At 42.1% G+C, this 13,785-nt stretch overlaps 1 protein-coding gene across 2 annotated transcripts in view; it reads left to right on the forward strand.

The window, feature by feature from the left end:
* The first annotated feature begins 8,035 nt into the window (after window positions 1–8,035).
* SLC15A4 (solute carrier family 15 member 4) overlaps window positions 8,036–13,785 on the forward strand; it is a 103,117-nt gene continuing 97,367 nt past the window's right edge. For both annotated transcript variants that reach the window (XM_085858706.1, XM_085858707.1), the window contains exon 1: window positions 8,036–8,633. In XM_085858706.1, the coding sequence (XP_085714832.1) occupies window positions 8,127–8,633 (507 nt within the window). In that variant the 5' untranslated portion in view covers window positions 8,036–8,126. The remainder of the gene's footprint in view (window positions 8,634–13,785) is intronic.

The following is a 13,785-nucleotide window of genomic DNA, read 5'->3' on the forward strand; positions in this document are numbered from 1 at the left end:
GAGCGAGCATTCAGCTGGTTTGAGGCGCGCAAGAAGGATTATGGAGAAACGAACGGAGTCGATTTCTCTCAGGTCAATGCTGACCAAACATCGCCCAGGCACTTGATAGCCATCATGACGGCTTATAATGGGGTTAATGTTTGAGGGTTGCAGGATGAGGGATCTCCTTTAGAGTGGGGGGAGTTTGAGGTTATGTAACTGTTCTTAATGTCTTGACTGCCTTGCGTTCATGTGGGAAGAGATCATGTCAAACTACAGTCTGTATTAAATAATAGTATGTGCACTTACATGTGGTGTGAGAAAAGAGAAATGGAGGGGAAATTTACAAAAAATAAGAGAGAGAAGTTTTCTAATGACAAAGGTAATGTAAGGAAGGGATCGGCACATGCCCATATCAAATCACTCCCAATGCCCTGCCGCCAACTTTCCATGCGCAAAAGAAAAATAGGGGATGAAGTCTCATCGACCTGTTCCAATGCAGTTTGGATCTCACTGACCCATCTAAAGGTAAGGCACCATTCTAAACATTTATTACAGAAATAACTACACTGAAGGACCTATGTGTCATGAGTGCACATTTACAATAGTGGTTTCTTATAACCGCAACAATATCCTCTCTGCTAACTCTTCTACCCCCACCATTCTCTCTCTCTCTCTCTCTATCTCTCTCTCTCTCTCTCTCTCTCTCTCTCTCTCTCTCTCTCTCTCTCTCTCTCTCTCTCTCTCTCTCTCTCTCTGTCTCTCTCTCTCTCTCTCATTGCCCCATCCTTGCTCTATCCCCTCCACATACAGTGCAAAACCCTCCTCCCACATGTACTCTCTCACCCTCTCCTTGCCCCTCTATCTCTGTCTGTCTCTGTTTCTGGGAATATACATATGGTGGTTATGTCTGGACGATATTTGCCACCAGATATGTCTGTGCAGGTTTTGTCTCCGGATGTGTCCTGGCGGTGTTTGTCTCCGGATGTGTCTGGGCGGCGTTTGTCTTCAGACGTGTTCAGGAGGTGTTTCCCTCTGGACGTGTCTTGGCGGTGTTTGTCCCCGGATGCGTCTGGGCGGTATTTTTGTCTGGACAGGAGTTTGTCTCCAGGCTTGTCTGGACGGAAGTTTGTCTCCAGACTGTGTTTATAGTATGACCGGTAGAAAATAGATTTCAGACATTATTTTGTTTCTATCTTCACTGTTATTCTATGCAGAATAATTTTGATGATACAGTATGAACTGTAATTAATGCTCCACCGCATGTCTGCCTTCCCTTCCTCTCACCTCACACTGTCTTCCCTTCCCCCACCCCTCCTCACCCACCTCCCTCCTCTCTCTCCTTTCCCCTCCACCTCTTCACTCTCCCCGCTATCTCTCCCCCACCTCTCTCTCTCCCTCCCCCCCCTCTTTTTCTCCTTCGCCCCTTTAGTATTACCATCAGCGAAGTGACAGGTGGCATTTGCTAGTGACAAGTGGCAGCGAAGTGACAGGAATAAGAGACATAATTAGAACTGCCACTTTGTCACTGCTGGCAGGGATGACTTGGTACCAAGATGTCCTGCTTTGATGCAACCCCACTTTGATTTGACACCTACCCTGACCTAGGATTAAAATATATTCAATTCAAATCAAATGGAAGACCAAATAGGTACAGTCGTCCTACATTGGAGTAATCAGAAGGAACGCAAACAAGCAAAAAGCAAAGATGAAGTAATCAGGAGTAACCTAGATAGGATTCACATTTCAGCTGCTACTCTTCTACCCTCAAACTCATCCAGGCACAGCCAAATGAACCTTATTGAAAAAAAAAATAACCCATGTCAAAAATTTTAATAATTGTGGCTGCCAGACCACGTGTCAGATCGAGTTGAAATTTAAACATAAATTCCCCATAACTACTAGATCATAAACTTGAAGTTCCACTTCGATTGATTAATAGTCCGGCAGATATGTGAAAAAATGTGCCTTTAGTGATACAAGCATGAAATTTGGCACACTGCTAGGGCAGTATCTTACAAAGATTTTTGGATATAGGGACATTCCATATTCTTCCCAGAGCCAAAATGGCGGCCATTTTACAAAATAGCTGATTTTGTGTTGTACAAGGAGGATACATGTGGATACAACTATATTTAAGAAGCATACCGGTGGTTTTATTTAACTAAATATAGATTCGAGCAAATAAGAAATAGCAAATAAAGGTGACAAAGCGTGAATAAACCATTTATTTGGTCATTTTTTGGTGCATTTTTGCACTTTTGGACGGTTTTCTACAACAAACTCTTCAAAAAACTGTTATCAAGCACCATGGAATGACTGTTGTTCATTTAACACTCTTGAACTCAGAGGAAGTGCTTCTGTTTGATCCTAACATCAACTTACAGAGTCAAAATTATACAGTGGAACCTCTAGATCCAGGTAACAGAGTCTACTATGATGCATGGATACATGTGTACATGTTACATAATTATCATCTGTGATCTCTCTTGTCCCAGTTCTACTCTCTTGTACACTCCCCACCACAGTGACATAGAGCTGTGCACTGGAGTGCAGCCTTGACACACTTGCACCGTCCTCTGCATCCCTTTTTGCAGCCACACCTTAGTAGTTGCCGACATGCCTCAGTTGCCTCTGGGAGGGTTGTCCAGTATATGTCCCAGCCATTATCGGTGTGAACCCACCCCCAGTCACTGGGCGATGGGAGTTCTGGTGTGGACACCATCATCTGGCCCCAACAGTAGCCGGCTTGGTAGGTAGCTCTCTTGATGTGCTGTTTCAGGGCTTCACGAGTTGGTGGGAGAGCATCTATTGATCTGCCATTTTGGGTGAACAGATGCTTGCGACACTCATTGACATGTTCCTGGCTACTGGTGGGATCATAGAGCACAACAAAACGCTCCAGTGCATCCATGTGGTCATCTACGGCTGAAGGAGTTGGCATGGCAGCCAAGGCACGGAATGCTGCAGTGACATCAGTGACCTCATCACAGGCTTTCCAGGTTTCCCATGCTTTTTTCTTCCCCCTGCCTCCGAAGCTTGAAACGGTGTCGCATCCAGTGAGGGCATCGAAGAATGGGCAGGGAGGGCAGGAACATCTCTGAGGTTCGGAGACCAGATAGTGGTGAGATCATGGTGGGTGGTTACACCTACAACTGATCTGGTCACTCTGATGGTTATTTGATATAATAATAATGAATTAATTTTGGTAAAGTAAATTCTTTAATTAATATTATTCATTAAACATATTGTCTTGTCCACAAGGGGGGGGGGGGTTGCCCTTTTCCTGGACGGATAGCCAAACAGTTCTCCCCTGGAGGTGAACACGTGATCCTTGGAGATTAATGGCGCACTCCGGACCAGAGGGCGGCGAGGACGGAAGCACACAGGTTTATACTCGAACCAACAAGTCGACAACACAAGCAACTTGAATATGGGGGTTTAATGAAAATAAATCAAATATTTACAATGGCAATAATTAAAAGTTGTAATAATAAGAACAGAACGTAAGGTAAACTTACTCTAATTTTGAGGCTCCTCCATACAGACGTTAATACAAACAAGGGGACAGAATAAAGAAAAGAAAAATCCTCCCTTTTTCCTTCCACTTTGCTGTGTGCCGAGATGAGTTTCTGGAGTTTCAGGTTTGCCAAATCGAGTCGTCACTGCATGGGAAAACGCGCTCAAAATGGCGCCAAGCCGCTTTCCTTGTGGGAAGGGAAGCGTACAGGAGATAGTTCGGGTGGTGATATTCAACACCAGGGCTCAGAAACTATCATGCGGCTTCCTTTCATGATCGCACTTGCCGAAGCCGCTCCTTTGCAAAATGGAACCACCTTCTTCCCTGATAGCCCAACACGAGGCTCCAAGGCGTGGTCTCACACGACCGAGCCAAACAGTCAATGGCTAACATGTTGTTCCATCACGCGAGAAAATTCGCTTCAGCACGAACACGAGAATCAGGCAGCCTTCTTCACCATGTGGAAGGGAAGCCGGAAAAACGAGACCTCCGTCTCCAAGCGCGTACCTCACAGGACCTCCCTCCCTGCTCCTGTTTGTGTCCCGACTCCTATCCTAACTCAATCCTCTTGCCTCTCCTCTGATGTACCGCCCATCAATCATCCCCCCCCCCAGGGGCGTGGTTTTGCTCGTTGTCATTTCTGGAGGTGGGGTTTCTTGCCTGCTTGGAACGTGTGGCTCGATTGTTGTCATTTTTAAGGACGTGATTCCTTTTTATTGCCGGTCTTGAAATGCAAAAACATCGGAAAAGGTCACAGGGGGCAATCACATACTGGGAGAACTAGCCTTAGACCCTTCCGAATTTAGCACAGCACCACCCCCCCCCCCCCGGTGTGGTGACACATAACACTTAAGCTCACAGTTTCCCTACTTAAATTACATCGACATGTCTCCTACATGTCCACGGACCAAGCTAATCTCTACAATCTTACCTTTACTATGAAGTTCCTCCATCTACCCCACAAACGTAATCGTATGTTGATCTCCACAAAGTGTTTGATTTCGTGAATCGAGATGAAATTTGATGTATACTCTGGTACTGAGATTGCTGTGAGGTATGGTGGTTCCATCTCTGACCTATTTCAGTAGTTAATGGAGTTTGTCAGGGGTGTGTACTGGCTCCCACACTTTTCAGTGCATGTATGGACTGGATTATGGGGAGATGTCAATGAGAAGAACCTGCAGTGCATCGTTTAGGAATGTCAAGATCTCTGCCCTTGATTTCGCAGATGATGCAGTCGTCTTTGCGGAGACACTGCATATGCTTGTGGAGAAAGGAAATCGATTATTAGCTTTCCAACCAAGGAAATCAATTAATAGCTTTCCCACCAAGGAAATGGATTATTGGCTTTTCAACCAAGGAAATCGATCATAGCTTTCCAACCAAGGAAATACATTATTTGCTCTCCAACCAAGGAAATCGATTATTAGCTCTCCAACCAAGGAAATCGATTATTAGCTTTCCAACCAAGGAAATCGTTAATTAGCTTTCCAACCAAGGAAATCAATTATTAGCTTTCCCACCAAGGAAATGAATTATTGGCTTTTCAACCAAGGAAATCGATCATAGCTTTCCAACCAAGGAAATAGATTATTTGCTCTCCAACCAAGGAAATCGATTATTAGCTTTCCAACCAAGAAAATCGATTATTTGCTTTCCAACCAAGGAAATCAATTATTTGCTTTCCAACCAAGGAAATCGATTATTAGCTTTCCAACCAAGGAAATCGATTATTTGCTTCCAACCAAGAAAATCGATTATAGCTTTCCAACCAAGAAAATCGATTATTAGGTTTCCAACCAAGAAAATCGATTATAGCTTTCCAACCAAGAAAATCGATTATTTGCTTTCCAACCAAGGAAATCAATTATTTGCTTTCCAACCAAGGAAATCGATTATTAGCTTTCCAACCAAGGAAATCGATTATTTGCTTTCCAACCAAGGAAATCGATTATTAGGTTTCCAACCAAGGAAATCGATTATTTGCTTTCCAACCAAGGAAATCAATTATTTGCTTTCCAACCAAGGAAATAGATTATTAGCTTTCCAACCAAGGAAATCGATTATTTGCTTTCCAACCAAGAAAATCGATTATAGCTTTCCAACCAAGAAAATCGATTATTTGCTTTCCAACCGAGGAAATCGATTATTAGGTTTCCAACCAAGGAAATCGATTATTTGCTTTCCAACCAAGGAAATTGATTATTTGCTTTCGAACCAAGAAAATCGATTATTAGTTTTGCAACCAAGGAAATTGATTATTTGCTTTCCATCCAAGGAAATCGATAAATTCTCTTTCCAAAAACGCACAATTTTTATTATTCCACTACAGCAAGAACCCTTTAGAGTTTAGAATGAAGCATATAGCACATGGACGGATGCTTCTCCTTTTTGTAAAAGATTCACAATATCTAGGTGTTTGTGCTTGCAAGGAAGGGCAACAGGAACACAAAGGCAGTGGGGTGGAGGAAAGTGAGATGGAGGGCAGGGAATGAGAGGGGGGATGGGAATGGGGAGTGCAGATGTCTAGAAGGATAGAACATTACTACTTAGTATTTACTACTTGCATAATATAACTATTAATATATGCTGTACTGCTAGCCTAAACTGAGCCATGTTATCTCAAATGCTGTCAGCGCGAATGACTCAATTACTAGCAGGCTCAACATATATCAGCAGGTACTGCATAATAAAATACCTGCAAGCTTTTCCATCACAATAATTGATGAGCTGTCTGTTTCCTGTTATACACTGAACAACAGTTTCTTAATGGATTAAAAGAGCTGCCTGTAATTACCTCCACCACCCAAGGTTAGGAGGTTATGTTTTCACCACCCCCCCTCCCTCTGTCTCTCTGTTTGTTTGTTACTTGCAAAATCGGAGATTTTTTAAGTATATTGGTTTGTCGATTTTGTTATTCTGTTTGTCTGTTTGTCCACCTGTTTATTGCATACAGGTCACAATTTTAAAGTGATCTTCAGGAAACTTCACCACATGGTAGAGTTTGCGATAAAGAAGAGGCCTATTGTTTTTGAGGTTAAAAAGGTCAAAAGGTCAACATAGGCCAAAGGTCAACAACTTAGGTGAGATTTCTAAAATCCTCAATTTTCATCAGATTGACTTGAAATTTGAAGAGGATTTTTATATTTCAGGACATGGAATTCAACCAGCCAATTATTTTTGAGATCAACATATAGTCTGAATTTCTACAATTGTCAATTTTCATCCGATTGACCGGAAATTTGAAGAGGAGTTGCATATTTGGTCACTGAATTCAACCACCAATTATTTTTGAGATCAACATAGAGGCTGAATTTCTACAATTGTCAATTTTCATCCGATTGACCGGAAATTTGAAGAAGAGTTGCATATTTGGTCACTGAATTCAACCACCAATTATTTTTGAGGTCAAATTTGTTTTATGGGTTTTGCAAGTATTGTGCTCTGCACGAGGTCTTTTTCTTGTTTGTCTCTTTGTCTGTCTGTCTGTTTGTCTGTGTGTAGAATATCTCAAAAAGTTGTCGACGGATCCAGATGAAATTTGGTGGGCAGGTTGGGTGTGTGACAAGGACGAAATGATTAGGTTTTGGTGAAGCTCCGGATCCGGATCCGCATCCAACTACTAGAATTTCTTAAGTGATTCTTCACCATTGAGAGATAGGGCCAAAAATGATATACAGCACGGTATCTCAAAAAGTTGTGGATGGATTTGGACGAACCTTGGTGGACACGTTGGGTGTGTGACAAGGAAGAATTGGTTAAATTTTGATGAAGATCTGAATCCGGATCTGGATCTGATAATTTTTTGTTTGATTCTTCACCATCGAAAGATAGGGCTAAACAAATATATAGCACGATATCTCAAAAAGTTGTTGACGGATTTGGATGAAACTTGATGGACAGGTTGCTGTTTGACCATGACAAATTGATTTGATTTTGGTGAAGATCCGAATAAGGATCAGGATACGAGAATTATTTAATTTTCCAAGTGATTCTTCACCATTGAGAGATGGGGCCAAAAACGATATACAGCATGATATTTATTCAAAAATGTATTGTGCCCGATATGTTTTCATGGATCAGTCATTACGTGGTGGAGGTATGCGCTCTACTGTGTGCCCTTCTAGTTTCATCTGTATCCATAATATTGACGCATGTTTTGAAAGTCTATTAATCATCACATTAATCAGATTTTAAAGCGATGAAAATATAATAAAAATTATTACTGTATTTCATCAGAAAGTTTATCTCAAGCAATTTAATACTCAACATCAAATGTAATGTAAAAAGGCCAAAATTGACAAGAATTGGTGGTATGTAGCAGAGTTCATTTTGGTTCTTTCATGGGGAAAAATAACAGCAAATGAGGAAGATCTTACAAAATGTAACTCAAGCTCTTAAACAGGAACTTGCACCATGGACAGCATCGCAAGCCTCATGTCATCTGAGTTCCCAGTTGTGTGCTTCTTGGAATGGCCCACACACTGTGAAAAGCTCTGACAAAAGCAGAAGTCCTCATTACTTCCTGGTAATTTTAGCCAAGCCGTTATGTCGAGTTTATGTTTGGTTCCATTTATGCATGGGAGGACTTTCTCTCTGATACGCACTTTCTGACGTGGACAATAAAATGGACGAAGAATGCGTTCCGCTGCTTACTCGGAGGTACTCCAAGGCGCTGGTTGGTTTCCAAGGTCGCAAGCTTGCCTGTGCCACAGTCCTGTTGGCTGAAACCCTGGAGCGATTGGCCTTTTATGGTATTTCGGGTAATTTAGTACTTTTTCTCAATGATGTACTGAAGTGGCAAGCCGTACAAGCCATTGAAACACAGCTGTTGTTTATGGGATTGACGTACCTATTTTCACCTCTTGGAGGATGGCTTGCTGATGCACTTCTGGGCCGTTTCAATACCATCATGCTCAGCCTCCTCTTATACCTCCTCGGTGCCATGTGGTTGCCCATGACGTTGAACTCTGCGACATCCAACGTCTTGTGTGGGTCATTTAACAGGACTTTGATAACGTCGAGCAATGATGCTGGTGCGTATTGCTCGTCCGTGGTGTACGGCTGCCTGGTTGTCATTGCTTTGAGTGTATCCTCACTCAAGCCTAACATCACGCCATTTGGGGCCGACCAGGTGGGCGACATACCACCGATTCTTGTCAATTTTTGCCTTTTTACATTACATTTGATGTTTTGTGTTGAACTGCTTGCTATAAACTTTCTGATGAAATACAGTAATAATTTTAATTATATTTTCATCGCTCTTTAAAAGGGTTGCTTGACCAAGAGTAGAGTGCAACATTCTCACCATTGATCTATCTGATGCTAAATTTGATTCCTGGCAAGGATTCATCCAACAGAAACTAACCTCTGGTGCACATGATGACTACCCCTGGGTTGAATTGAATTTAGGTTGAATTGAAGAGCCAGAACAAAGAATGGATCAGGATGCCACAGAACAAAAATGACAGTAGAAATAGCCTAAGGAGTTGGGGGGACACTGATAGCAAGGTTTAGGGACATATTACAGGGAGACTTGGACAAAGAAGGGATGTGTGGAAGAATGAGGGGTCGGGAAGGACGCACTGGGTGCACAAAACTGGAAATTTGGAAATAGATGGGCATGAAGGTGGGAGGGGGTGGGGGCTGCCAGGGGTAAAAAATAAAAAAAATAAAAAAGATATTGGTTTTGGATGGGAGATGACTGACATGGTGGTGAACAGGTGTCTTGAAGAGATGGAGAGAAGAATGAGATTGAAGAAAATGTGCAAGTTGGTTCCACAGATGGAAAAAAAGAGGAATGAATGAATGGAGGTGAGCAGTGATTCTGGATTTTAGGAGTTTCATCAGAAGGGGAATGCTGGTGGACCGCTTGCACCATGCAAAAACCTTGGGGAGGGGGGGATGTGACAAATCACTGAAAGAGCAGAGAGTGCAACACCTGAATGAAGGCAGTAGAAGACAGAGAGAGCACCGACTTGTCTGTGATAGGAATGTGAAAGGACCATAGTCTCCGCTCCAACTCAGGAGATTCCAATGATCTTGAGTGCTTGGTTTCCACGGCATCAAGCTGAGTCAGGTGTGAGGCAGGGGCACCAGCCCTGAGGGGATAGCTGTACTCCATCAAGAAACAGATGAAAGGCTCGTAGGTGGAATGGAGTTCAGGTGTGTCAAAGAAGGACTATGTACGATGAAGGTTGCCCAGTCGGCAGCTGGCTTTTGTGGCCAACTTTGAAATGCGGTTTGCCCAGGAAAGATCATGGCTGATCGTGAGACCGGAGGTGGTGGTGGCTGCAAGGTTGTGGGATGGGGGGACTGGGAGACTGCGGTTTGGGGGAAGGAGTCTGGGAGGTTGTGGGACGGGAGGGAGGCTGGGATGGTGCAGGGCATGGGGGGAGGGGAATGGCTGGGAGGCTGAGGGTAGGGAGCAGAATGGGTGGGATTATAGGGTGCTGACTGATGGGGGGAGGGGGAGATGGAAGGGTGCAGAATGAGCGGGGAAGGTAATAGGGGCAGGACAATGGGGGAAGCTGAGATGGGCGGGACGAGGGGGGAAGCTGCGAGGAGCAGGATGAAGGCAAAGCCAAGAGGAGGCGTGACAAGGGGAAGCTGTGAGTGAGAATGCAAAAAGAGTGACAGGAAGTGTAGGAATGCTGAAGAGGGGAACCTCTAGAAAGGGAGAGGTTGGAAGGACGCGTGCTTGTCGGTGATGTTGGGGAGTGTACTGACATTGAGCGATTCGCCACCATCATAGGTCGTGAAGGGGAATTCATTGTTGAGAGCAGACAGTCTCTGCAATCTGGACTTCTCAAGATTCCCAAGCTGGATCTATGGAGACAAAGATCATGGGATGGGTGGAAATATTTTTTGTTGAAGGCACAGAGGAAGGTGGTGCTCTCGGCACGGGAGGAGGGTTGATGGACCAAATGTTTCTTTGAGAGACGGGTTTGGAAAATAATCCTTCTGAAGTAGAAGAGGTCTATATATCTCTTGATGAAGAAGAACACACGGAGTGTTCATAACAGAGAAATAAGGAAAGTGAAATATTTTAAAATGTATCTAAAGCTTTTGAAGAAAGGTGGAGGAAGGAAGAAGCATTTCTTTCAATGAAGATTCAGTTTGGAGACATTGAGAAAAGGAAGAGATAAAGAATGAAGGAGCAGAGCCAATCGAACCGACACGTGAGCACACTTCGGAGCTGGAAGTCTCAGAGCCTCATTCATGGGTGGTCTCTAAGTCTCAAACACAAAGTCAAAATATCAAAGGATGGTCTCCTGGTTTGAGCTTTGGAAGCTGAATACTTACCATCGCACCCCAAATTGTGGCCTTTTTGTTGTTGGTCTGCTATGTTTTGTAAGCTTCTTGTGGTTCTGGTAAATAATTCAAGCTGGATGCCAGAGCTGGTAATTAAATTTTATTAAGTGAATAGAAACAACGGAGTTAGTTGATCAAATAGAAGTAAATTGATAAATCAAGTTAACCGTGTTTGCAAAAAAAGCACAGGCATGGATGGATGATGGATCAAATGGCCAATTCCTTTGTCCTAAGTGGCCTATTTCAGCAGTTGTGATCGCCTTAGGCGGCCGTTGAAAGGCAGAATGATCCCCTCTCCACAAATCACATTGGCCAAAGTGTTATATCCTCATTTATAGTTTTACTTTTACATTATGAGGACCAATTTTCTGTTGTTTAAAAAATAACAAAAACTTAAGGACAGCAACATTTTTAGATGTTTGACTTCATAGAGCATTTTCTCCATTCCGTGGCAACTTTGCTCTCAGGGTTCTTTGAAGGAGTCACCGAGTCCGATACAACTTCCTGTCTTAACTGGTTTGTTGCCATATTTTTTTCTAAAATCATCATTTTTCACCCAATTGACTTGAAATTTGAACAAGATATGCATATTGCCTCACTGGATTGGGAAACCAAATATTTTTGAGGTCAAAAGATTAAAGGTCAACTCAAAGTCAAACTTCTAAAATCATCAATTTTCAACTGAAAAATCGTCAATTTACATCCTATTAACTTGAAAGTTGAACGGGATTTGCATAGTCCATCACTGAATTGGGAAAACAGCTATTTTTGACGTCAAAATGTCAAAGGTCAACTCGAGGTCAAACTTCTAAAATGATCAATTTCAATCTGAAAAATAATCAATTTTCATCTAATTGACCTGAGCTTTGATTAAGATTGTCAATTTTAATCTTCATGAAGTGGACAATTTGATGTATCCATGGAAACCTTTGGAGATGGGGGGGGGGGTGGATTTTGCAAGTAACATGCTCTGCACGACATCTTTTTCTTGTTTGTTTGTTTTTGAACAAAATATATCCAAAAGTTGAAGACAGATTTTGACGAAATTTTGTGGAGAGCTTGGGTATGTGATTAGATTTCGGTGAAGATCCAAATCCGGATCTGGATCTGAGAATTTTTTAAAGTGATTCTTCACAATTGGGAAATTGGGCCAAAAACGACAAATATCAGGATATCTCAAAAAGTTGTGGATGGATTCCGGGCAAACTTGGTGAGCAGTTCGGGTATGTAACAAGGAAGAATTGATTCGACTTTGGTGAAGATCTGAATCCGAATCCGGATCCGAGAATTTTTAAAGTGATTCTTTATCATTGAGTGACAGGGCGAAGACGATAATTATATGGCAGGATATTTGAAAAAGTTATGGACGGATTCGGCCGAAACCTGGTGGGTGAGTTGGTTAGGTGACAAGAACAAGCTGGTTAAATTTTAGTTCAGATCCAAATCGAGATCCAGCCTCTCAGTGGGATACAAAACATAAACGGATTAGCCTGGCGGAGGTATTCCCTTTCCCGAGTGTCCTTCGAGTTTAGCTTGTAATTACTTGGCCACTTTAACTTTTTCTGAATAATTTTGACCAAACTCAATGGGCATGAACTTTGCACATCGACATCCTCTGTTCTCGCCGACTTGTGAAATTTCAACTGAATTTCATTATGTATTTGTCGATCACATTGTTAACATTCTTTTATATTCCCAGCAAGTGTTTGGGGCTCATGGATGGGGCAGATATTTGATGATGCGCCAGTGCGCAGCAATTGGGTGCAATTTTCAAAATTGTTTCCATTTAAATTTGAAAGCGTATCATGTAATCGGCCAAACTATGTTTTGATGTAATAAATGCTGTCTTGAAACTACAGTGTAAATTCCTGGTGATACTGTCTTGTTATTTGCATCTCTTCCGAAATTTTTTTCAAACAGGAAGCACCTGATTTTGATTCCTCAATTGGTTCTTTTATTTGTAACAGACAGGAGTTAACTATATATAAAAAAACATGCCCACGTTTAATGAACATGTTGCAGAAATGCCATCAAGTAGCTGCTACTATTTTCTCTAACTGATCACCAGTAATCATTTCGGATCCGGATCTGATGATTTTTTCAGTGATTCTTCACCATTGAGAGATAGGGCCCAAAACGATATATAGCACAATATCTCAAAAAGTTGTCGACAGATTCGGACAAAACTTGGTGGACACTTTGGGTGTGTGACAAGAAAGAATTGATTCATTTTTGGTGAAGATCCGAATCCGATAATTTTTTAAGCCATTCTTCACCATTGATAGGGCTAAACCAATATATAACATGACAAGTCTGAAGACGACGATGGTTCACGAGCGGTATTTGACGATGTAGATTGTTTCAGATGTCAAGGATGAGACAATGTGATAATGTTTGACCAAATTATAAAAATGATCAACATGATGTGGTAGGAGTGACAGGTTATTAGCTGAAAAATGTCGAAAACCCGGTTTCGTTCAACAACTTTCAAAAATTGACCTTTGCATAACCTTTAAAGGTCACAAAACAATGTTGTGGACATTAAAATAAGGAAACAGGATACGTGCTATAGCTTATTGGAGTTAGTTCGTCGAAGAAGGTCGAAAACCCGGTTCGATTCCTACAACTTTGAAAATTTGACCTTTGTGAACTTTAAAGGTCAAAGGTCAAGGATTATGACCTTTGGTGCAAAACTTCCTCTGGAACATTCCAGGAACAATATAACGTCATATAGGCTATATGGCATTTCGCACTCCTCGGATTATCCATACTTTGATGAAATCGGCGTAAAAACAAACTTGAAGGGGGCGCCACGGGCAAGGTGTTCGAGATAGAGCAAAATGGTTTCAAGACTTTCGGTGGGGAATGACCTCAAGATTATGCATAAAAAATATTGTCATCCTAGCTCTCAAAGTTTGGGTGGTCGTATGATTTTTATGTCAAAATTCGAAATTTTCTAAGTACGTGACCTT

Source organism: Eptatretus burgeri, chromosome 16 (assembly GCF_056783735.1).
Source record: "Eptatretus burgeri isolate ZD-2024b chromosome 16, Ebu_testis_v1, whole genome shotgun sequence".
NCBI classification, from domain to species: domain Eukaryota; kingdom Metazoa; phylum Chordata; class Myxini; order Myxiniformes; family Myxinidae; genus Eptatretus; species Eptatretus burgeri.